Source organism: Lemur catta, chromosome 13 (assembly GCF_020740605.2).
Source record: "Lemur catta isolate mLemCat1 chromosome 13, mLemCat1.pri, whole genome shotgun sequence".
NCBI classification, from domain to species: domain Eukaryota; kingdom Metazoa; phylum Chordata; class Mammalia; order Primates; family Lemuridae; genus Lemur; species Lemur catta.
This window is the reverse complement of record NC_059140.1, coordinates 80,745,111-80,771,381: the sequence shown is the minus strand read 5'-3', so window position 1 is coordinate 80,771,381 and position 26,271 is coordinate 80,745,111. Positions and strand designations below refer to the sequence as shown.

Genomic DNA, 26,271 nt, shown 5'->3' with positions numbered 1-26,271 from the left:
ACAAAGTTTTATTTCTGGAAGAGTCCTAATAGAAAAAGTTGTGTTCATTTTAATTTACAGTTAATATATTGTGTATTAAAAATTAACCTGTTTCAAGTGTCTGTAAGCATTTATCAGACTCTTTCGTACATGTCTGATTAAAAAATAATTGGAATATATCATGTTCTGCTTTGTATTTGGTTATATTGAATTTTAAGATGAACTATAACTTAGAATCATTTGAATGATAAAGGAATACATATTTAAATGATCTCTGTGTGGGATTTGTATTAGGCAATTAATTTTTATGACATGTGCTTCACATAAATGTTTTGAGAATTATAAAACTATTAATAATTAGCAGCCAGGTTTCGTGGCTCGTGCCTATAATCCTAGCACTTTGAGAGGATTGCTTGAGGGCAAGAGTTTGATACCCACCTAAGCAAGAGGGAGACCCATCTCTATAAAAAAAAAATAGAAAAATAGCTGGCTAAGGTAGCACGCGTCTGTAGTCCCAGCTACTTGGGAGGTTGGGGTAGGAGTATCACTTGAGACCAGGAGTTTGAGCTTGCTGTGAGCTATGATGATGCCACTGCACTCTGGCCCAGTTGACAGAGTGAGACCCTGTCTCAAAAAAAAAAGACTAATTACCAAGGATAGGAGGATAGTTTTAGTTTATTACATCTTTAAGATTAAAGATACTTAGGTAATACATCTTAAGCTTTTTTATTAACACTTAATGCTCTCCTAAACTTAGCCATTAATTAGCTCATGTAAGCCTCATGAGCCTTCTTTGAGGCTCAGTCCACCACCACTGTTCCATCCTTGACTTCTATTTGTGGATGCCATATGTTGATATAACAGTCATCCCCTTACCTAGTCTACATTATATTCTTTCTCTCCATCCCACCAGTATTCTAGATGCATAAGTTTTGACCTCGATAACTACATTAATCTTTACCCTCTCTGCAGTTCAGTCACCTGGATCCGCCTGATTCTGATTATCACTAGCACATTTACACTAACAAAATTTTACATTATGATATCAAGCTGTCAGAACATAACCTCCACTCTTTCCAACTTTCATACTCCCTAATTTCTAGTATGTTTTTCTTTGGTGATATTGAGATCTCCAACCTCTTGACCCTCCTCTTCTCTTGTAGTCTTCAGCCTGCTTCTGGCTTTAATTCTGTTCCTACTCAACTACTTAACTGATCACTTCTATTTCCTTTCTTGCTGACATCCTCAGTTCCTTTTTCTCTCTTGCTTTGCTACCTAATTTATTCCAAAAAAATTCAGTTCTTGGGTTAATCCAGCCATTCATTCCATTTTTATACACAGTCTGTGAAGCACTATCAGAGATAAATTATGTGACCAGGCAAATTGATGCCACACAAATCTGTGGTAGGTGAACACAGCTCATCAGTCTTAAGTGTTTCTCCTTCTCCGATTTCCCTCTCAAATCTCCTCAGTTCTTCTCTCTATTTTATGCTTCAACTTCCTAGAAAATAGAAGGCTTTTGTAGAAACTCTCCTAACATTTCTTTCTCCCTACTTTCCTATAAATTTACTTTCACTTGCACCTGTTTTTACCTTCTATCTCAGTTGCAGGGATATTAAGTAGACATTAATTACATTACCTCTCCTCTTTTGAACGGTTTCTGTACCATATATCTTAATTTTCAGTTTTTCTCTTTTATATTAATATATGCTAAGTCTTTATTTGTTATGTAAGTATTAGCTCTAACATAAAAATGTAAGCTCTTTGAGGGTGGGAATGTTAGTTTTGGGGTCACATAGTTCTTTAAATATTCTTTACATATTCAATGGGGCCTATGGTTGAATTAAGTTAAATTTCTTTTCATGATATTTCTTTACTATAGAAACTCCTCACCTTGCTGTATCTCTTAGATTTTTATGATTCTTAGTAATCTGATATTTTTGGTAATTGGTTTAAGCCTATGGTATTATTTCGTATTTTCTGTCTATTAATAAATCATGTCATAAGACTTTAAGAAATCCTAGTCCTAACTGGTGCATTTAGTGTAATTCCATTATTGTGCAGCATTAGAGAATATTCTTTAGTATTTATCATGATTATTATTATAAGTCACCATCAATCAGACCAATATATGCATTATGGAAATTCCAGAAGGGGAAGAGACAGAAAAAGGAAGAGAGAGACTATTTGAAGAAATAATGGCCAAACTTCCCAAATTTGAGGAAAGACATGGATCTACAGTGTACTAAAACTTATGAGATGCAGCAAAAGCAGTCCTTAGAGGGAAATTTATAGCTCTAAATACATTTTAAAAGAAGAAAGAGCTCAAGTCAATAACCTAAGGAGTTAGAAAAAGAAGAGCAAATTAAACCCAAAACCAGCAGAAAGAAGGAAATAATAAAAGTTAGAGCAGAGATAAATAAAGTAGAGAATAGAAAGGCAATAGAAAAAAAATCAACAAAACCTAAAGTTGATTCTTTGAAAAGATAAAAAAATTGACAAATCTTTACTTAGATGGACTAAGTAAAAGAGAGAAAAGTGTCAAGACTCAAATTACTAAAATTAGAGATTCAAATGGGGCATTACTACCAATTTTACAAAAATGAAAAAAATTATAAGAAAACCTTATGGACAGGGTCTTTTGTGTTTGTTTTTTAGACACAGTCTCGCTGTGTTACCCAGGCTGGCCTCAAACTCCTTGTCTCAAGCAATCCTCCTGCCTCAGCCTCCCAAGTAGCTGGGATTACAAGTACCTTTATGAACAGTTTTGCACCAAAAAATTAGATAACCTAGATAAAATGGACAAATTTCTAGAAACACAATCAATCAAAACAGATTCAAGAAGAAACAGAAAAATCTGAATAGACCTATATATAACCAGGAAGGAGATTGAGTCAGTAATCAAAAATATTCCACCAAAGAAAAGCCCTACCACATGCTTTCACTGGTGAATTCTATCAAACATTTCAAGAAGAATTCATACCAATCCTTGTCAAACTCTTTTAAACAATCAAAGAGAAGGTAATACTTCCTAACTCATTCAGTGAGGACAGCATTATCCATATACCAAAGGCAGACAGAGATACTGCAAAAAAAGAAAACTACAGACCAGTATCCTTTATGAATATAGGTGTAAAAATATTCAACAAAATACTAGCAAACCAAATTTTGCCACATATTAAAAGGATTATGCATCATTCCCAGTGGGATTTATTCCCAGAATGCAAAGACAGTTCAATATATGAAGATCAATCAATGTATTACAATACTAACTGAATGAAGAAAAAAACCCAAATGATCATCTTAATGCAAAAAAAAAGGCTTTTGACAAAATTCAACACTCTTTCATGATTAAAAAAAAACAATAAATTAGGAATAGAAAACTTCCTTAACATGATAAAGTCTTATATGAAAAACACACAGCTAATTAGGCATTAGTTTAACCATGTAGACAAGAGACTTAAATACTGAAAAGGACAAAACATTGTTGAAAGAAATTATAGAAGACGTAAATGGAGAGACACGCATGTGCATGGGTTGGAAGACTTAATATTGTTAAAATCACAATGCTACTCAAAGTGATCTATAGATTTAGTGCAACTCTTATCAAAATCCCAATGGGTTTTTTTTTGGCAAAATAGAAAAACCCACCCTGATAGTCACATGGAATCTCAAGGGACCCTGAGTAGCCAAAACAATGTGAAAAAGAATAAAGTTGGAGGACCCACACTTCCTGATTTCAAAATTTGCTTCAGTGCTACAGAATCAAAATAGTATGGTACTATGAGCAGAAGGATAGGTATATAGACCAACAGAATAGAATGTAGAACACAGAAGTAAACATTCACATATATGGTAAATTGATTTTTCAACAAAGGTGCCAAGACCATCCATGGAGAAAGGACAGTTTTCTCAATAAAAAGTGCTTGTAAAACAAGATACCCACATGCAAAAGAATGAAGTTGGACCCTTATCCATACCTTATGCAAAAAAATTAACTCAAAATGGATTAAAGACCTAAATGTAAAACCTATATTAGGAAAACTTAGGGGAAAATCTTGATGACATTGAATCTTACAATGATTTCTTGAATATGACACCAAAAGCACAAGAAATAAATAGATAAATTATACTTTGTCAAACTTAAAAACTTCTGCTTAGCAAAGGTAACAATCAACAGAGTGAAAAGACAACCCACAGAGTGGGAAAAATATTTACAAATCATACATTTAATAATGGGTTAATATCTAAAGTATATAAAGAAATTCTACAACTCCTCAACAACAAAAAACCCCCAACCCAATTCAAATTGATTAGGAATTGAGGCTGTCTTTGAAGCCATCAGGCTTCTACTTAGAAGGGAGATCCAAAAAAAAAAAAAAAACCAGAAAAGTATTAAATTGTTCCCTAGGTTTTCCTTTCTTCAAATCTTGCTATTCTTAGATACTTTTAATGGAAGTCTTTAGAAGTCTTGATTATGGCTATTTATTGTAGAAAAGAATTTGAATAGACGTTTCTCAAAAGAAGGTATACAAATGGCCAGTAAACACATGAAAAGATCCTCACGTCTTTAGTCATTTGGTAAATGCAAATCAAAACCACAATAAGATACTACTTCACACCTTTTAGGATAGCTGTTTAAAAAAAAAAAAAGGAAAATGACAAGTTGTTGATGAGGACGTGGAGAAATTGGAACCTTTGTGCATTGCTGGCAGAAATGTAAAATGGTGTTTTATGGGGCTGGGCTCAGTGGTTCACACCTGTAATTCTAGCACTTTGTAATTCTAGCACCTGGCCAAGGCAGGAGGATTGCCTGAGACCAGGAGTTCGAGGCCAGCATAAGCAAGAGTGAGAACCCTTTTCTACAAAAAAAGGAGAAAAATTAGCTGGGCATGGTGATGCACACCTGTAGTCCCAGATACTCAGGAGGCTGGGGCAGGAGGATCCCTTGAGCCCAGGAGTTCAAGGTTTCAGTGAGCTATGATGATGCCACTGTATTCTAGACCAAGCAACAGAGTAAGGACGAGACCGTTTCTCAAAAAAAAAAAAAAGTGTTTTATGGAAAACTTATAATTATGGTCCAGCAATTTTACTTATAGGCACATACCGAAAGGAATTGAAAGGTGAGACTCAAAATGATACTTGGATACAGTTAGGCATTCATAGCAGCATTATTTACAATAGCCAAAAGGTGGAAACAACCTAAGTGTTCATCATCAATGAATAGATACACAAAAAATGGTACTGTAGTTTCCCCTTATTCACTGTTTTGCTGTGCATGGTTTCAGTCACCCACAGGTACAGTACAGTAAGATATTTTGAGAGAGAGAGACCATGTTCATATAACTTTTATTACAGTATATTGTTATAATTGTCCTATTTTATTGTTGTTAATCTCTTACCATGCCTAATTTATAAATTAAACTTTATCATAGGTATGTTTCTATAGGAAAAAACATAGATAGGGTTGGTACTATCTGTGGTTTCAGGCATCCATTGGGGGTCTTGGAACGTATCCCCCATATATAACGGGGGACTGCTGTATATACCTGCAATGGAATATTATTCCTCTATAAAAAGAAAGTTCTGGTACATGCTACAACATGGAAGGACCTTGAAAACATTATACTAAGTGAAAGAAACCAGACACAAAAAAACAAATATCATATGATTTCATTTATATGAAGAGTCTAAAATGGATAAATTCATAGAGATAGAAAGTAGATTAGAGGTTACTGGGAATTTGGGGGAGAGGAATAAAGAGTTATTGTTTAATGGTTGCTGAGTTTCTGATTGGTGTCATAAAATGTTTTGGGAATACATGGTGGTGATGGTTGCACAACATTGTGAATGTAATTAATGCCACTGAATTGTACACTTAAAAAAATGGTTAAAATGGCAAATGTTATATATATTTTATCATAATTTTAAAAAATTAATATACTAAAAACCATTGTATACTTTCAGTGGGTGAATTGTATGGCATGTGAATGATATCTTAATAATTCAACTGTTAATAAAAAGGATACCTGTATGATTTCATTCATTAAAGTTCAAAAACAGGCTAAATTGACAGTGTTAAAAGTCAGGATAGTAGTTATCTTTATAGAGGAAGGAGGGTAATGTTGGTATTCAGAAAAATAACTAAGTAATAACAGCATATAGTAAATGCAGTGCTGAGAGATTCTAACAGTCTAATGCTGCCTGGCATAGAAGAGTGTAAAGAGATTGGAATGAGCTTCCAAGCAGAGGCGCTGGTGTATGCCAGAGTCAGGAGTCTAGCAGGTGTTGTGAATACAGGGACATCCCTGTTCCTGTTTGGCTTTGCCATAACATGACATGTTAAGCAAGGCATGGTGGAAGATGAGTTGGAGAGGTAGAAAAGCACTAGAAAGTAGATAAACTGGGTTAGAATATTGGATGTAGCATGTAGGTGGAGGAGAGGTGACAGATGTTAAGGAGGGAAGTAATGTGGTTAGATACGTATTTTATTTAGATCACAGTGGGTGGCCGTGTAGGCAATGGATTTGAAGTTAAGTAACTTGCCCAAGTAGCAGGGCTGTGATTTAAAGCCAAATCTGTCTGATTCCAAAGCTAAATTTTCCATAAAGTTGAGTAGAAACTCAGGCTGTCTTTGAAGCCATCAGGCTTCTACTTAGAAGGGAGATTCAAAAAAATGAGAAAAGTATTAAATTGTTCCTTAGGCCTTCCTTTCTTCAAATCTTGCTATTCTTAGATATTTTTAACAGAAGTCTTTAGAAGTTCTGATTATGGTTATTTATTTTAGAAAAGAATCTGATTTCTTTTTAAGGGGAAAAAAGAATTTTTTTACTTTCTCTTTGGTTGAAGCCTGATTGTTCAAATACAAGATCAAAAGTTGCTGCTCGGGCACTAAATTTGCAAGCTGAAGTATTATGATTAAAGATTACGGCAAAAGTAATGATTATGTTTGAAATAGAATGCAGCAGTTTTTAACCAAACAAGTTAGTGGTTCTCATAAGAGTATCTAAATAAATGCATGAACTAGATGAGCTTTGAATGACTCTTAAATTTAAATGTAAATATAATAAGTAATAGTGAAGAAAATTATGTATCTGCTATTTTCAATAATAAAAATGATCTAACAGGTCAAAAAATAATTAAAAAATAGTATAGATATACAGCTTTATAAAACTGTTTGAAGATCCCAGATTGTTTTTGTTTCATTTCTAATTTCATCTGATTAATTTCTTTTATAGGCCTACGCAAGTGAAATGGCAGCTGATGGTAGCTAGTTGTTTTAGAAGAAGTGGTAAGTGCTTTAATTTTATTCATTTTTAAAATATTTTGCCTCTTTGCTTCTTTTAGGTAATTATGCATATAAATGTGTTCCCGTTGCCTATCTGTTTATTAAAACGTTAACTTTTGATAACTATAAATATTTGAAACACTATATGAAAAATGTAATTACTATACCATAATATTTATGCTTACGAATTGGGTATTAATGTATTCCCATACCTCTCTTAAAAACAGATTCATTATTTTCCAAAGTTAACATGTAATCATTTGTACAAGTTTACCACAGGAAAAAATAGGCCTTCTGTATCCATTAATTTATTTTTCCATTTTCTACTCACTTAATTATAAATGTCCTGTGTGCCCAGCCAAATTGATGAAACTATCTCACACCTGAAAAGCCTAAGAAAAGCTCAGACTAGGACAATTTGGACTTTATGTTTTTTGTATTGAAGACGACTAGATACCTTGGTTTGTGGTTTTTGATGCTGTTTTTATTACATTCTGTACAGATGGCACATATCTGAAGGATAGAGATGCTGTTAGTTTTAGAGTAACTGTGAAGTGAATGATACGCTTACAATATCAGAGATTAGGCTAGGAGATAGATGTTAAAAAATTTATAATCTGTCTTGTAGAACATAAAAATGACCCTGGAAAAGAAATTCTAAGGGAAGCACAAATTTTTAAAGTGTTGACAGTGTGTTCTCACCCAGTCTTGTGGGAGGTTTCTTTCTTTATCTCTGTGAGCATCTTCAGAATGGCATCAGAAGTGTTTGAATACATACTCAGTGTAGTCCTCAAATCATTTTAGGGGTGATCTTTACCATTACAATAATTCCTGTTGGATATACAATATGACTATACCATGTACATTTTATTTATATCAACGTGAGTTCTTAATTCCCCGTGTTCATTTCTGTATCAGTCATATATGTGAAGTGTACATATATATGAGTTATTCTGCATGGTTTAAAGACATAGCCTGCTTGAATTACAGAAATGCGGATTAGAAGCAGCAGCTAGCATTGAGAACCTCCTGGGTGCCTGGTGCTTCCTGTCTCTATTTCGTTTAGGTCTCACAGCAACTCTTTGAAGGATTAGAATAGCCGTCCCTCTTTTACAGTGAGGCCCAGAGATATAATAACTTGTTTGCTGAGATTTTAGCAAAGATCTTTAACCCACACTCATTTTTTCTATTCTTTGGCACTACATGAAGCTAAATTATTTTGTTATTAATACAAAACAAATTGCTTCCTATAAACTTTTAATGTTAAAAAAAACTATTAAGAAAGCAAATATTTCATATTTTCCAAATGGATGGTATTGAAATTACTACTAGTATATAACTTAAATTATTTTAAATTTGTCAGTTCATCTGGAATAATCTTTTTTTATGAAATTGAATGGTTCTTAATTTTTGCCACTAAAATATTTATTTTAAGAAATGAGCCAAGCACAGCAGTTCACGTCTGCTGTCCCAGCTACTCCAGGAGGCTGAGGCAAGAGGATTGCCCAGGAGTTTGAGGCTGTATTGTGCCACAATCACACCTGTAAATAGCCACTGCACTCCAACCTGGGCAACATAGCAAGATTCCATCTCTTTTAAAAAAAAAAAGAAAGAAAGAAAAAAGAAGTGAAACTAAGTTTCAGCCATCACCCATTTACTTCTGCTCTAATCCTTTTTTCAAATTTATTTTTATCTTATTTTTCTTCCAGAAATCATATTGAGAATGGTATATATATGCTTGTGGCAAACATGAAACCTTTCTACTAAACCCTTAAGTGTACCAGTATATTGAATTAAAATTAATATTTTTCTTACTCCTATTAGTTCCCATAATTTGCTAATGTTTTTTATTTTTTTCTTTTTAACTTATAGGTAACTACCAGAAAGCATTAGATACTTACAAAGATATTCATAGAAAATTTCCAGAAAACGTCGAATGTAAGTGACATTATATTTTATAACTTTCAAGTTATAGGTTTCTCACATTTTATGTTCTAATATATAATTATATTTGCTACTGTAATTGCATACATAAATACCAACCTGTAATTTGTGGTATATATGTTTAAGTGTTTATAGGATTAGAAAATTTGACTAGTAAGTGCACATTTCTATAGGACTAATTGTTGATGGATTTAAATGTACCACTAAATTCTCTTCAGTAGTAAACAAATCTATATTTCAAAATATTATGAAATTTTAAGAATAAATTTCAACATATTAATTTTTCAAAGTTTGTAAACTATGTTTTATAGGAAAAGCATTTTTAACTGTCCATTTTTGTATACAACTTTTTGAAGTTGAGAAAATACTCTTAGAGTTTATGAAAATAGAACACTAATAATCTTGCTGATACTGATAGCAAATTATATCTAATGTTACTTTAATTTTAAAATGTTATATTGATATGTTAATTATTTGTCATTTGTAAAGTCAGCTACGTAGAAAATGTTTATTAATTTCCTGTCTTGTCACACTATGGATTTGATGCAGATTACAGTAATAATGTCAGGTATTACAGCAATAACAACAAAATCAAGATCAAGAAAAATATAAAATAACCACATTATGTGCCACATATCTGTTAAACTGTAAATTTGGCCCTGAATAGCCTTGCAGCCAAAGGAAAGTGAGGGCTAGGCGTGGTAGCTCACACCTATAATCCTAGCACTCTGGGAGGCTGAAGCAAGAGATAGCTTAAGGTTGAGAGTTCAAGATCAGCCTGAGCAAGAGCAAGACCCTGTCTCTACAGAAAAATAGAAAAAATTAGCCAGGTGTGGTGGCACACGCCTGTAGTCCCAGCTACTCAGAAGGCTGAGGCAGGAGCATCGCTTGAGCCTAGGAGTTTGAAGTTGCAGTGAGCTATGATGACACCACTATGCTCTAGCCAGGGCAGCACAGTGAGACTCTGTCTCAAAAAAAAAAAAAAAAAAAGAACCAAAGACAGAAACAAAGTGAAAAGTTACAATCAGTTGAATAATTTTTACTATTTTATGAGGAAATAAAAATCATTTCCAGCCAGGCACAATGGCTTACAACATATAATCCCAGCACTTTGGGAGGCTCAGGCGGGAGGATCTCTTGAGGCCAGGAGTCCTAGACCAGCCTGGACAACATAGTGCAACCCCACCACACACAAAAAAAAATTAAAATTAGCCAGGTGTGGTGGCTTGTGCCTGTTGTCCCAGCTACCTGGGAGGCTGAGGTGGAAGGATCACTTGTGACAAGGAGTTCAAAGCTACAATGAGCTATGATCATGCCACTGCACTCCAGCCTGTGTAACAGAATGAGACCCTGTCTCTGAAAAAAACAAACAAGAAAAAAACAATTCCTTGAAAGGAAGAAAAATTTTCCCAACTCTTGATTCATGTTGAGACACTCAGAGATACAGTAGATACTTTCTTTAATAACATTCCTACAGCAAACAAAATAACATGTTTGAAAAGACAATTAAAATTTGTCCTTCAGTGACAACATAAAACAGCACATTACAATTCAGTAAAAGCAAATCTTCTGAACCAAGTTTTTTGATGGCTCAGACTGATCCAAGGATTGCATGTACTACATGTTCCTTCATTAATATATTTCTACATTTGGCTTTTGATAAAAGCACAACAGCAGATAGTTCAGTTGTAGTCTTTGGTAGTAGTATAGGAGAAAGGTGTTCTCTAATGCAGATTAGAAGTAGATTCATTAACTTACAGCAGTAGTTTCTAAATGCCAATCAGGAAACACACTACATGGGAATTACTCATAAAACTTTTAAAAAGTACAAATTTCTAGCCCTGCCTCCAGAGATTTTCATTTAGGGTCACAGTGGGAGACAGAGTGAGACCCCATCTCTATAAAAAAAATTTAAAAAGCTAAGGAATTGGAGGTATCAGAAAGTGGTAGGAATGCTAACGAGTGCTGAAAAGAGGAGGGTTGGCTGAAAGTCTGTATAAGGAACAGCTAGATTTCCAAATCGCCTCCCTAAGCTGTACAGCAGGAATTTAGGCAAAATGCAATAATGATGTTGGTAGATGATATGGAGAGTTATATTTGAAAGATATTTAATAGAGTCAAAATGGTTAATTGTAAAGGTAGGAGAAAGAGAAGAATAACTTGGATATTTATGTAGATTGGGCTAAAGTGAGAGAGAAAATACAGGAGAAAGAGAGAATTTGGAGGAAATGATGTCAGTTTTGGGTAGATTGTCTTTGAGATACTGTGGATGTCAGGTAGAGATACCAGTCAGTCTATTTTAGCAAAGCTGCCATGATGCATAGAAAGTAATGTTCCTTTACTTTCTCAAATAAAGAGCTTAGAGTTATACATTAATTTTAAATTATCAACAAACAGATTAGTTGAAGTTTGCAGAAGGATGAACTATCCTAGGGAAGTTTATAAGGTGAGTAGAAGGGCCAAGAGTAAAACCCTGCAGTATGCTAATGTTTAGTTGGAATAGAAGAAATAATAAAGGGACGAGAAGGAAGATCAGGAAAACAAGAAGAATGATATACCGGAAACCAAGGGAGAATTTCAAGAAAGATATGATAATTTGTGAAGTTAAAACTGTATAGAAGTTAAGAATTGGAAGAAAGCCATTGACTTTGGAAGGTCCTTGGGGGAATAGTAGAGGCAGAATTGCAATGGGTTTGAAATGTGAATGGAAAGTGAAGAAATGGGCCACTTTTGTATAATTTGTAGTTCAAGGAAGGAGAAAGGAGGTGACATCTGAAAAATGTCGCAGGGTCTAAGGAAACTTATTTTTTAAGGCTGAGAAGAGGTGAACATTTCTGCTACCTAAGGAGAATGATGTAGAAGAAAAGGAGAAATTGAAAATATGCCAGAGAAGAAATATTGATGGAAGAAGGTTTGAGGGAATGGTATTAACAGGACAGGGTGGGTAGCTTACTTTTGAAAAGTGCTGGGACATTTCTCTTATAAAATGACATTTAAAAGTCAGCCTAGTAAAGCAAGAGAAGGACATTTTATCAACATCCTTTTAGACCAAGAACAGGACCAAAAGCAAGCCACACACTTCTCTCTTGGCAAATACAAGGTCTGGATAGATCTCTCCTCATTTCAGCCCAAGTAAGAGGAAAAAAGTCAGCATGGAATTATGAAAAAATGCTGTTTCACAAGGAAATGTAAATAATTGTTATGACCCAGAGAAACAGAAGAGTTCAAAAAAATTATTACAGGAACCAGAAGAAAATATATAGAACTATTTGGCCCCTTCTGTAGGATTCAGAGAACACATGATGATCTCTGTCTTAGTGGCAGAAAGTCACAAGCTGAGATGAAAAGATATTATAAAATATAAAATAAAGGGGGAAGATTATAATAGGATGATAAATAAGAAAAGATTATAGGGAAACTAAAAATGTATAGCAGAATTAAAATCTACCTGAAGACAGTAAAATAGCAGAAAATCAAATTAGTAATTAGAAAACTGGTAAGTTCTTCCAGAATTCCGAGAAGAGAACAAAAATTGAAGAGGAGAGTTATATAGATAAAGAAGACAAGAGAGATACAACTAAGAATTATAAATGTTCCCAAGGAATAAACCACAATACTTGCAATAAAATAAAAAATGAAAGACATAGTAGAAGAAAACATTCTAGAACAGAGAAAAAAAACCTGTTATCTGCAAAGGAAGAAAAATGGGACAGTTATCAGCAATACTAAACACCAAACACTAAATACCAAAGGCAGTGAAACAGTGTCTCTAGAGTTTCAAGAATTTCTTTTACTTCTGCATGTAAAAACAACAGAAAGATATTCTTAGATATATAAGGGCTTAGAAAATATACTTATTTCCTCTTCTTGGGGAAACAAAAAGTTGACTTGAAAACTTAATTTGGAAGTTCACTGGAAAATTGAATCAAACTTTAGCCCTCAAAAAGGAAAATGTTTTTATGTCAGAACAAGTGAGAGAGTAGAAATTAATTTAACATGGAGTTAAGTCTAAATAATTATAAAGCCTAATTTAAGTGGTAATTGTGATGAAGGGTGTGAAAAAATACCATTTAATCTTGATGCTGGTAGGGAAAAAAATTATAATACCAGTTTTCCCTATTGTGTGAACAGCATTCTACTCTTAAGGAAAAGAAAGCAGTGAGACTTCTTATAAAACTTCTACTGGGAGTGTAAACTAACATACTAATGTCTCTGGAGGGCAGATATTTAATACATATCAGCAGCCTCAAAATGATCATAATGTTTTGATCCAGTGATTCTACTATTAAGTCATTTATCCCAAGGATATAAAGAGGCACACACATATTTAGAAACAACTTTAATGTTCAGTAAAATAAATAAAATTATAGCATATTGCAAAATATTTTGCAAGCATTAGAAACTATTCTTTGAACTTAACCTGTGATTATTCTCTTGACAGCAAAGAAAAATGTAGAAAGAAATATATAAAAATGTTTAGTTTTGTCTCTGGGTGGAAGGTTAATGGGTAACTGTTATTTTTTCTTTGTACCTTTACATGTTTTACATGCCCTGCATTGCTGTTGTATTGAGAGAAACAAATTATTTTAAAATGAGATTATAAAAACATTTTTAAAGTAATTTAGACCACAAATGGCAGAGGCCGTCCTCATAAATGTAAAAACAGAATTATTGTGGTTTTTAGCATCCACTGCATGTTTTTAAAAGTTTGCTAATTATAACAATACTGTCTTGAATGAAAAAGCAAATTCCAAAAGACTGTATGTAGAATAATACCATTTTTGTAAGAACCAGTAGCAAGCAAAACTAAACAATATGTTATTTGGTGATATGTATATAAGTGATAAAAGGGTTTTTGTTGTTATTTTATGCAAGGAAATGATGAACATGAAAAATTGTGGTGTGGAAGTATGGGGATGGATGGAAAGAACAGGCAGAGGTGGGGTATTGGAATGTTCTAGTTCCTAACCTGGATGATGATTCATAGGTGTTCATTTCCACCCTTTGTTGTAATTATTTTATATATATTTGGTGTCAACTGCAAGCCCAATGACTGTAAAATACATCTTTTTTTTACATTCCCAGTGCTTTGCATATAGTGTGAATAATAGTTATTAAAATTAATTTACTAACAGTAAAAACATTTTTTATTATAATATGTACAGACTGTCTACATTTTTTAAGCCTGGTCTCCCTTACAACTCTTTGTATTAGTATATATTTATGAAACTATCATAGAACATTAACAAATGTTCCTCTCCCAGCAGTGTCCTGTGCCATGTTCCTTCTAGGATCTAGCAGTGTGAGAACAGACTTGTAGAGACATTTCCTTTAAAGCCCCTTCCAGGGAAGTCAGTTCACCCAGGTCTAGAGATTGCAAAGTGTAATTATTTTTCAGAAGAGAAACACTATTTGTGAGCATCATTCCTACCTGTGTCCCAAAAGACTGAGTTCATTGATTTGTTGAACTTTCAACACTGTGCATATATTCTTTCCTGAATATATTTTTCACAATTTAGGTTTGCGTTTCTTGGTTCGTCTCTGCACAGATATTGGATTAAAGGAAGTTCAAGAATATGCCACAAAACTCAAGAGGTTGGAAAAGATGAAAGAAATGAGGGAACAGGTATCTCATAAGGGCCAAAAACTGCTGTTACTTTCAAAATGCCGCCTTCTATAGCTCAAATGCATGATGTTAGGATCTTCTGTCAGAAAACACAGCTGAAATTTTTTTCGGTTCTGGCATAATGAGAGGAATAACTAAAATTCTAGTTTTAGGATAAAGTTCTGATAAAAGTAGGTTCCCAGTAGGAGGAAGTACAATAGATTCTGTATAGTCTTCATTAGTTAGCTCCTAATAGGCAAATAATTATAATTTTCCACAACTTGAAATAACTTACACGTTAATTTGAAGACTTAATTTTAATTGGAGATTCCTGTGGCCCATGAGAGGCAATTATTTGTCTGCGACAATGGTCCTTTTTTTTAAGCTATTTCCTAATATAGTAGAACATGGTTAATATTAATAGTATGAACAATCTTACGTGGAAGCATTTTGAGTACATTTCTATGTTTCATGCAATATGTAGAATAATAATGTTATTTTTGCTTCTTTAAAAGAATAATCTTTCCTAAGTTTGAGCAAAGACTATTTAAAAATTTATTATGATTATCTGCCGTTCATAAAAAGAAAATATGTTGTTGAAGCTTATATTGCTATATTGGAAATAACAATTCTGAGTTAGAAATTAAATTGGTTCTTTTTTTATTACATTGTGAAAATATAGTGACAAAGTACTTTTTCAAGAATTTAATTATCTTGGATATAGAAAAAATCTAAACTCACTATTTGCTTTCAACATGTGGTTATCTTGTGAGTTTTTACTTTTAAAATGTGATCTGATTATTCTCTTAAAAGTATCAGTTGTAAAAGGATATGAGAAAAGGTAGATTTTTACTTTAAAAGTCCTGTAAAATATCAAGTTGGAATTAAAATGCCATGCTAGCGTATATAATTAAAACCTATTGTAATGACCAATTTAATACCATGTACAAAATACTAATTGAATTAGGTAACTTGTGTGAAAACTTTGCAGAATGTAAACTGGTGTAAATGGAAGTTCATATGATCATAATTGTCATCATAATCACTATTGAATGTGTTTCATTATAAATAATCAAAAAGAAGCATATATTTCAAACCAAGAATATTCTTTGGAACTCAATTCATTATGTAAATTATGTTAAAAAGTCAAATTCTTCACACTTGACAAGTTTAAGCACCAGTAGTTTAAGTTAGTTATACTAAACAGTGAACACAAAACTACTGCAAATATGGATCATGCACAATTCACTTCTTTCAACTTACGATCTTAAGATGATGTATGCATTAGCACATCGGATTTATTAGATTTCCAGTGTTGACCCCTTTTAAACAATAGGAAGTTTAAAACTCCCCGGGAACTTCCTTGAAGCCAGTCCATAAGGGATCTTAACTCAAGCTCTAGGAAACATTTTTTTTAGTGTATGTGCTGCCAAAGCAAGCATAAAGCTTTAGGAAACATTGATTCCAGGGAATTCCTGGGAAATAAACTTGAGGGATAAAGATCAAAACATCCCCTCTTAGAGAGATTCACAATTTTTTTGTAGTTTACTGTTAATTTAATTTCTCCGTTCTTGGTTGTTCCAGGAACTCCCCCCATGTCAAAAATCCAAGGATGCTCAAGTCCCGATACAAAATAGACTGGTATTTGCAGGAACCTATGCACATCCTTCCGTGTACCTTGAATCATCTCTAGATTACTTATATATTACCTAGTACTATGTAAATGCTATGTAAATAGCTGTTATACTATAATTTTATTTATTATTTTTTATTGTTGCATTGTTATTTTTATTAGTTTTTTTCCAAATATTTTTGATCCACAGTTTGTTGAATTTGCAGATGCAGAACCCTACAGATATGGAGGGTTGATTATAGTGATTTTTCTGTTGATATAAGTCCGTATTTAATCTGCATCCAGACAGGTTAGTAACTCATACCAGGAATTACTTTAAAATGTTCCTTGCCATCAGCCTATGATAATTGGAGTGAAGGGCAGGGTCTCAGAATAGTGCTACTCAAAGTGTGGTCTATGGACCAGTAGAGCCTCCGAATCACCTGAGAGTTTCTTAGTGTTGAAAGCTTTGGGCTCCACCCCAGACCTACTCAAACCCACCCCAGATTAAAACCTTTGGTGTTTGGACCAGGAATCTGTGTGTATGTTAACAAGATTTCTAGATGACTTTTATAGTTGCCAAAGTTTAAGAAGCATTTAAACTTTATACCCCCAAAGGGTCACTTTGATCAAATACCAGTTCAGGATATAGGATCTGACTTAAGGGGGAAAAAGTGGACATAAAATAAATAAATCAGGCTATGGATGTTTTTTAATTGTTTAAAAATGGAAAAAGATTTGTATAGACTTAAGAGAGGAAGATAAACTCATTCAGGTTTATGTGGGTCAGGATAACCGTGTCTTCCTGAGCTCCCAACTCCTAGTTTAAAATGTTAAAGGTAGAAGTTTTATATAAACAGATTTTTGAGAGAAACTAGTTCTCTTCCTGGAACTATTATAGAAAGGAAGACTGTTCTTTCCATCATGCTTGGTTGTTATTCCAGTTCCAGAAGAGTAGTTTGTGACATGTATGATCATATGTTCATATTTAAGAGTAGGCGTAAAGGGAAAAAGTATTTTACTAGGCCTTTATTTTAGATGTTGAATTTCAAAAGCCAGTTTACCTTATTCCTAACCCTCAAATATTAATAGTTCAGTTCCAACCATTATAGATTAGGGCTAGTGCAGGAAATGGCCCTTTTTAGATTCCCTTCCTCATGCACTCCTCCCTTACGTATTTTGTTTAAGCCCTAAATCTTCATGTCAAGAAAATACTGTTTGGTTTTTGAGTTGTTTGTGTAAGCAAAGGTGACTATACTTTTAAATTAAAGTGCCACTTGGGTATTCTCCATAGTCTTGGAGGGCAAGCTGTGAATCCTTTACTTACAAAACAACTCAGTCTGTTTTTCTGTAGAATCAACTCTCAGGTATGATGAATTCGTCCTCAGGGTGACATAGTCATGTTAATTTTAAAAACCAACCTTTAGTTATATTCAACTTTGAAGGAATATTGCTTATTCTTCTAAACTTGTCTTACTACTCTAGCGCATAAAGTCGGGCAGAGACGGCAGTGGAGGATCCCGAGGCAAAAGAGAGGGCAGCGCCAGCAGTGGTAAGTGCTTCTCGGTCCACGGGCTTCTAGAAACATCTTGAAATAATCCAAAAGTGTCCTTTGTCTGTCTGTTTTATACACAGTAAAACATCACTTACTCTAATTGATTTGGTAAGCAATCTGGTATGTAAATGAGTATAAATGTTTATCAGATTTCAGTTTATAATTAACCATGCCTGTTTCTGCTAATTGGTTAATACATGAGTTTTTTGCTTATTAATCAGCCTGTCAGTTTGGACACATTACCATTGATGGGCATACTAATGAGGTTTTACTGTGTTACACTTTTAAATTTTCCGTTTGAAGGAAGTACCATGAGAAGTAGGATGGTCTTCTAGAACACTGGCAGCCCCAAATCTTTAGTCTGAATTTTAGTGTAGCAATAGTGCCAAGCTAGGAGTTAGGAGACATGGTACAAATCCCAGTCTTGATCACGACAGTATATATATGTCTTTGGGCACACAATGCTGTGGGCTTTCAGTGATTCTAAAGTTCTTTGCATCTCTAAAATTCCTTGACTCTGTGTCACTCTTGGGACATCATTACTTAATAAGTTTTATTTAGTTTTCTACCCTTTCTCCCCATGAACAAAAATCTACCTTCTTTCTCTACTACAGGCAGGTTGTAGAAATTAAACTTATTAGAAATGTGGTGATTTTAAAGAAGCTAATTGAAAAAATGAATGCCAAATTGGGATCTATAAATATACCTACATTCTCTCCTATCCATACTCAGCACTCTCATGCATATATGTCCCTGCTCCATGTAACTACCCACCTGCACTCTGTCTTATCTCTTTGTGATCTAGGAGTCAGGACAAAGACAAATGTAGCTCTTAGTTTAGGAAAGCCTTTCTTTCATTCACACGTTTAGTAGATGCACACTGTGTGCCAAACACCATGCTAAGTGCCAAGGACGTGGGGACAAATACAGCATGGTTCCTGTGCTCCAGAGAGTTAGAATCTAGTTGGAAAGACACACAAGTTTCTAACACTGCTGTGAGTGCTGCCATGGTAGAGAAATGCACATGTGTTTTCTAACTTTCCTACAGATAGAAACTGCAGCTGAGACAAAGGCTCCTTCTTGAATTCCGAGATCCGCTGTGCTGGGTATGTGTAGACAGTTACAGGCATCAACGGCATGTAGTTCTAGCCAGACCACTTGATTCCCCAGGGGTCAGTCCAACATCTCCGCCCGAACCTCTTAGTCCTGTCCTGCTTACTTAGGCCACAGGAGGCATTACCCAGGGCTTAAGAACTTAGTAAAAGCAGCATTGAGTCCGAGTGCCAAAGGCAGTCTGCCACATCAAGGAGCAGTTACTCCTACCTCTTCAGCCTCCGTGGTCTTGCTGGACATTGCTGTCTTCTTGCTGTCCCCTGACCCCAGATATCTCCTTACTTCTGCCACATACACACCTTCCCCCAAACTCATGCTTGAATAGATCCATTTGACCATCTGGGGTTATGTTAAATCTGAGACATCTGGCCCAGCAATTCTTCATAAGCCAAAGACATCTGTATAGGCCCACAACCCTTTATCTAAAACCTCTGAGGCTGTGCTGTAGAATTCAGAACTTTTTGGAGTTATGGTGTATTAGCCATGTATCACATATTATCCATGGAGAGCACCTCGTAGTGAAACGTATCATTCCTTGTTAATTCAGTGAAACATGAATGTTCAAACTAAGGATAAATGAAGACTATAAATACCTTCATTTAAGTTTTATGCCCAAGAAATTCATGTATTGCCACCTGAAAACTTGGCTTTCAGAGCTCTTTGGAATCGCTTCTTGGCCTTTTGGCTAAGATCGAGTGCAGAACTCTTTGGAGTTTGGAATTGTAGATGAAGGACCATGAAGCTATTCCAGAAATGTTCTTAACAGCCAAAAAGTCAGAAGACAAGGCATTGTGCATCAGTTAAAAAAAACTCTAGAAGGTTCACCAAACCAACTTGTTGCTACTTGCTCTTCCTTGGTCTTAGGAAACAGGAAATATGCAATATGAGCTCTCTTGAAATTGAGTGTCCCTTTAAGGAGCAATTGTCTTGAACAACCCCTAATTAATAGGGAAGTATTAATTATTTATTAAAATTCTAGGACCAGTTCACCACCCCTAAGGATCCTACACTTTCCTCTGAAAATCTTGTGTTCTTAACAAGCAGCCAGTTCCTTCCAAACATTAACAGACTCGTGTTAAGTTCTCAGAGCCATCCCTCGTAGTTCTTAAGCTTATGAAATCTCTCCCTTAAATCTGAGCCTCAGTTTCCCGATGTCTTCACTCTGATAAGCTGTCTCAGAGACAGCAGGACCTCCCAAAGAGGTGCTAGAGCATTCCCTAAGCACTGCTGAATAGTGTGGCCTGGCCCCTGAGTCCAGAGGATAGTGTCCAGGGTCCCAACCCAAGAAAGCATCCCCAGGAATACTGGTGGGATACATCAGATGTACTCCAGATCCTCTGGCATGAGGACTCACTGGGCCTCCCTGGCGGCCTCCCCTTTAGTGCTCCTTCAGTCATGCGGGGCTCGGAACAGGGGAGTGCTGCGCCCTGCCTGGGACCTCCTCCAGTTAGGGTTAGGGCAATGAAGAGGAGCTGAGGAAGAAAAGTAGGGCCAGCCACCCCAGATCTGATACCTGTGTGCAAAAAAAGAGAGGCCTTCTTGTTGAAAAGTCAGCTCCTCCTCCTGACCCCCTGCTGCTGCTTTTTGATTTTTAATCAATTTTCCTTTCTCTCATCCAGTCCAACACAAATAGTTCTGGTGCACAAATAAGCTTTATTCTCAGAGGAGGGGCTCTCAGAGTAGAAACTCTGTGCTTGTGAGGCATTTTGCCAGCAGGGTTTCATGTTACTTGGTTCTCTTGGCATAAGTTTAAAGCACTAGACAATCCCTTTCGGGGTGATTTTTCCCCCTGTCATTTGCCCTTTTGCCTCTGATTTGCTGACATCATGAGTTACGTATCATCCTAGACTTCTGCACTTCATCCTGCAGCCTTGTGTGGACGCCTCTTGTGGTGGTTGTGCAGGCTCCACCCTGACCCTGTTTCAGGAATCATATTTTCTGTTTCCTTTCTCCAGTTCTCAGCATAGGCCACGCTCCAAGGCTGGCCCTGGCTTTGAAGTCAGAATAAACCAGGCTGTGGATGCCTCTCTCCCTTTCTCCTTCCTTTTGCCTGAGGGGCCCTCCCAGGGTACCTGTAGCCCACTGTGGACGCACCCCATCCTCACGACAGCCACCTCCCTGGGCACTCTGTGGGTAGTGTCCCTTATCCATTCTCATTCCCTATTTAGGAATTCGCAGGACAAACCTACAGGTAAAAAGGAGCCCAGTCTCATGTATCTTCCACCTCTAACCTGTGAAGCCTAGAGTGTACCTTTACATCTTAGAATGGAAATATCCGGCCCTCTGCCTGCATTAGAGTCATAGTTCAGATCAGGGGAAGGGACGGTTTTCTTTTTTTTTTTTTTTTTTGAGACACAGTCTCACTCTGTCGCCCGGGCTAGAGTGAGTGCCGTGGCGTCAGCCTAGCTCATAGCAACCTCAAACTCCTGGGCTTAAGCGATCCTCCTGCCTCAGCCTCCCGAGTAGCTGGGACTACAGGCAGGTGCCACCATGCCCGACTAATTTTTTTTTTCTGTATATATAATTTTAGCTGTCCAGATCATTTCTTTTCTATTTTTTTAGTAGAAATAAAAAAATAGGGGTCTCGCTCTTGCTCAGGCTGGTCTTGAACTCCTGACCTTGAGCGATCCTCCTGCCTCAGCCTCCCAGAGTGCTAGGATTACAGGCGTGAGCCACCGCGCCCGGCCGAAGGGACAGTTTTTATATGAATACACAGGAGGCTTGCCTTAAGCTAGTTTAAGTACAATATGTTATAACAAATGCAGCACCTCCACTAGATTTTTAAAGTAGTGCCTAGGATAGAGGACCATAAGGAACTTTAGTGTATCTGACTTACTGATTTATGTTACATAGCTGTTTTTGAAATGTTGAAGGGCCCTTGTAAACTGCTGTGGGTTTTTTGTTTTGTGGATTTTTTGTTTTGTGGATCAGACCAGTCTCATTGCAGCCTTGTTACTGCTGTTAATTTGCGTAGTGAACTTCAGCGCCCTTCTTCAGTGGTTCTCAGACTCTAGTGTCTATCAGGGTCACCGGGAAGCCTGGTTAAACAGACTGCTGAATCCCACCCCCGGAGTCTCAGACTCAGTCAGCCTGTGCGGGGCCCAGGTATGTGAACATCTAACCAGCTCCCAGGTGACAACTGCTGCCACTGCTGGTCCTGGAGCCACACTGAGAGAACCGCAGCACTATATTAAATGAGACAGTGCTAAGACCCAATGTGCTAGAGTGGATAAACAAAGGTCACTACTGCTATTACCAACACAGCCAAATACCCAGTATGTGACAGTCTTTAGTCATCCAGCCTACAGCCTCACACCCTGGCACCGTCACTCCAAGGGTGTCACCTTGCGGAGCTTCAGTAAGGTGACATGAGCATTATATGCACAACCAGTGGAACCAGCCCACACACCGCCTGGCACGTCCCGGATGCTGAGTAAATGGTAGCTGCTACTATTTTCATTACTTGGGACAAATTGCTTTGAAAAGAATAGGGTTTGGTTTAGACATTTTGGTATCCCAAGATTTTCAGTACTTTGTTTTTGCAGAATTAATGTGAAATGAACTTATTTTAACTACTTGAAGTAAAAATGCATTACTTTTTTAAATTCAAAATTTGAGGGTAGGCCGGGTGCGGTGGCTCACACCTGTAATCCTAGCCCTCTGGGAGGCTGAGGCGGGTGGATCGCTCGAGGTCAGGAGTTCGAGACCAGCCTGAGCAAGACCCTGTCTCTACTAAAAATAGAAATAAAAATTATCTGGACAACTAAAAATATATATAGAAAAAAATTAGCCAGGCATTGTGGCACATGCCTGTAGTCCCAACTACTCAGGAGGCTGAGGCAGTAGGATCGCTTAAGCCCAGGAGTTTGAGGTTGCTGTGAGCTAGGCTGACGCCACAGCACTCACTCTAGCCCAGGCAACAAAATGAGACTCTGTCTCAAAAAAAAAAAAAAAATTTGAGGGTAAGTTTTGCCCTCAGTGCCAAAACATCAATTCAGAAAAAAATTAAATCAGGTCACACTGAAAGTCAGTTTCCAAAAGCAAAGCTATTTTCTATGATTTCAAAGTCTTGATAGTCAATATTATTTATATTCTCCACAGATAAACTAATGAAGGGAATAAGCATATTCCTGCCTGTTGTATTGGCTGCATTTAAAAGGGCAGGAAATTCACAGAACACATCTGCTTCTCATGTGTAGCTGTCCTTAAGACACAAGATTGCCTTCTCATATGGCATTTTCTATTTTTGCATGATAGTGGCATTTTGTGACTTACTTTGAGTACGGTGTTATTAAGGATTCATTTTTAAATTGATTTTTTGTTTACTCTGTGTATTTTTTAATGGCTTGCTGTACTTTTTGAGTTTGATTTTAATTATGTCTTGGGTGTGAACTTTTCCTATGAAGATGTATCAATTTTACACTGAAAATAATTTTATAATGAAAATCAGGATAATATGACTCAGTGAACAGAAATTCACTTTATGGTCACTTTTTGAGGAATATATCTTTTATAAAGTACATTGTAACTATGTTTTATCTTATTTTTAAAAACCTGAAGTTGTATTTTAAAATTATAGACCAAGGGTGACCTTGGCTAGAACACCTTTCCACGGTTTTGCTGGGCCTTGATGGTGTCACAGAGAGTGACAAGTCCTGCTCAGTGCCCACCAGGGATGGAGAGACACAGAGATTACTGTCAAGGAGCAGACACTCAGAGGAGGCGTCTACACCCAAATACGAAGGGACCAGGCCAACAACACGCAGCCTGCGGGGAGGAAGCACTGGGCATGTATGGCAGGAGAGAGTCTTGAGAGGCCCGAGGGCAGATGATGTCATTTCCCTGAGGATCACTCCTGTTAGCATCAGTCCCAACTTGAGCCCCCTTCACCCTAGAGACTTAGATCGCAGTCTTGCTGGACACCCTCGTATCCAGTGACTTTGGGGTATCTTGATGAGTAAGTATACTAAAATTATGCAGAAAAAAAAATTAGCTGGGCATGGTGGCACATGCCTGTAGTCCCAGCTACTTGGGAGGCTGAGGCAGGAGGATCGCTTAAGCCCAGGAGTTTGAGGTTGCTGTGAGCTTGATGTCATGGCACTCTAGCCCAGGCAACAGAGCAAGACTCTGTCTCCAAAAAAAAAAAAAAAAAAAGTACCATTGTAGGAATTTTAAGGGGAAGAAATAAAAACCAGGGGAGCTAGAGGATTGGTTCTTTTAGAAAATGTAATAATAGAAATTTAGGGGCTGGGCGCAGTGGCTCATGCCTATAATCTTAGCCCTCTGGGAGGCCGAGGCGGGTGGATCGCTCAAGGTCAGGAGTTCAAGACCAGCCTGAGCGAGACCCCGTCTCTACTAAAAATAGAAAGAAATTATCTGGACAACTAAAAATATATAGAGAAAAAAAATTAGCCGGGCATGGTGGCGCATGCCTGTAGTCCCAGCTACTCGGGAGGCTGAGGCAGGAGGATCGCTTAAGCCCAGGAGTTTGAGGTTGCTGTGAGCTAGGCTGATGCCACAGCACTCACTCTAGCCTGGGCAACAGAGCGAGACTCTGTCTTCAAAGAAAAAAAAGAAAGAAATTTAGGGCTAAAAAGTACTACTGATGTTTCCTGCTAACATTAGTGATCAGACCTATCTGAACATCTTCAGTGATACAGATTACATTCTTTCCTAAGACAGCCATGCCATATTTGGGCAGCTGTAATTCTTTTTAAGTTTTCCTTTTTGACCCAAAATCTATCTTACTATACAGGGGAAATCTAATCCTCTTCTGTATGAACATTCTTCAAATGTTTGAAGAAAGTGATTGTGTGATCTAGGTTCTCTGGCACCCAGGTTAAGCTTACCTAGCCTCCTCTGCTATTTTTCTTATGATGTGATTTTAGGGCCTCTCATCAGCCTTAATATGAGGTTGACGATACAGCTCAGACTGATCTTGTTGACTTCCCATTTGTTCTTTCTTCAGATGCTATTTGGTCTTTGTGAGGTTATACTAGTTAGGGTAGTCTTCTAATTTCTCATAAATTCTTCTATAAACTTGAAACCTATAAGCACACATTTGAAAGAATACATATACAGACTACTCTTACGTGATGTTTTATCTATATTATAGATTTCCTACAAGAGATTTCTTTTAAATATCAGAAATCAAGAATGACATTCCTAAGAAGTTGGCTTCCAAATGAAACAACCTGCCTATTTCTTGGCAAATAAGTATGCTTTAAGATGCATAATGGAGTGTTATGTTTTCTCAACATATTAAACAAATGCATTTTTATTTTTTTGTTTTCAGATAGTGGCCAGAACTGTAGTGCCAGTAGTAAAGGTGAACGACTAAGTGCCAGACTCAGAGCTTTACCTGGGACAAATGAACCTTATGAAAGTAGCAGTAACAAAGAAATAGGCAAGTGCTGGTACTTCCCACCCAGTTCCTACAGTTGTAGCAGGTCTGGAGAAGACTGGTGAGATGGCAAAAATGTGTAATTGGGAATTATTAAGAATTTGATATTTACAGACAAAATTTTAAATGACTTGGGAGACCATTTCTGTTCACTCTGAGTTGTTCAGTTTTGATGATCAGACTAATTGGTTTCATGTTTGTTTTATTTTTCTATGTAACTCTAATGTAACAATCTGTTTTGAAACCTAGATGCCTCCTATGTGGATCCACTTGGCCCTCAAATAGAAAGACCAAAAACTGCAGCCAAAAAAAGAATCGACGAGGACGATTTTGCTGATGAAGAGTTAGGAGATGATTTGCTTCCAGAATAATATACACTTTAATATGTTCTTTACTAAAGGAAAGAAATCACCTTACAAGATAATACTCATGTTAAGCTTTGGATTAAATATCCAAACTTCAATTGTATACACTATCAAAACTTTAAATAAGTGTATTCTGTTCTATGAGTTTGGATTTAAGTTGGGTTTTTTTTTTATGCAATAAAAATATGTGAAACTACTACTGTAGGCTAGTGACTTCCTTACCTTTTTGAGAACATTGACCCACATGAAGAAATGAATTTTGTAGCACAACCTAGTACCTACATACCCATATATAAATATGTGTATGTATTCACAGAAATTTGCCTTTATTATTGTGGTACATCCTGATATTTTCCATAATTTCATTAAAAATAAAGTACTAGTAGTGAAATCACTACATTGATGTC

The 26,271-nt window shown here is 36.3% G+C and overlaps 1 protein-coding gene across 4 annotated transcripts in view; it reads left to right on the top strand.

Moving 5' to 3' along the window:
- The window catches only part of IFT88 (intraflagellar transport 88), an 83,014-nt gene extending 56,954 nt beyond the window's left edge, over window positions 1–26,060 (top strand). For 3 of the 4 annotated variants that reach the window (XM_045567687.1, XM_045567685.1, XM_045567683.1), the window contains 6 exons: window positions 7,218–7,270; window positions 9,140–9,205; window positions 14,731–14,837; window positions 17,914–17,980; window positions 25,392–25,502; window positions 25,749–26,060. In XM_045567687.1, coding sequence (XP_045423643.1) covers window positions 7,218–7,270; window positions 9,140–9,205; window positions 14,731–14,837; window positions 17,914–17,980; window positions 25,392–25,502; window positions 25,749–25,870 — 526 coding nt within the window. In that variant the 3' untranslated portion in view covers window positions 25,871–26,060. The remainder of the gene's footprint in view (window positions 1–7,217; window positions 7,271–9,139; window positions 9,206–14,730; window positions 14,838–17,913; window positions 17,981–25,391; window positions 25,503–25,748) is intronic. The other variant, XM_045567684.1, reaches the window with a different exon arrangement.
- The last annotated feature ends 211 nt before the right edge of the window (window positions 26,061–26,271 follow it).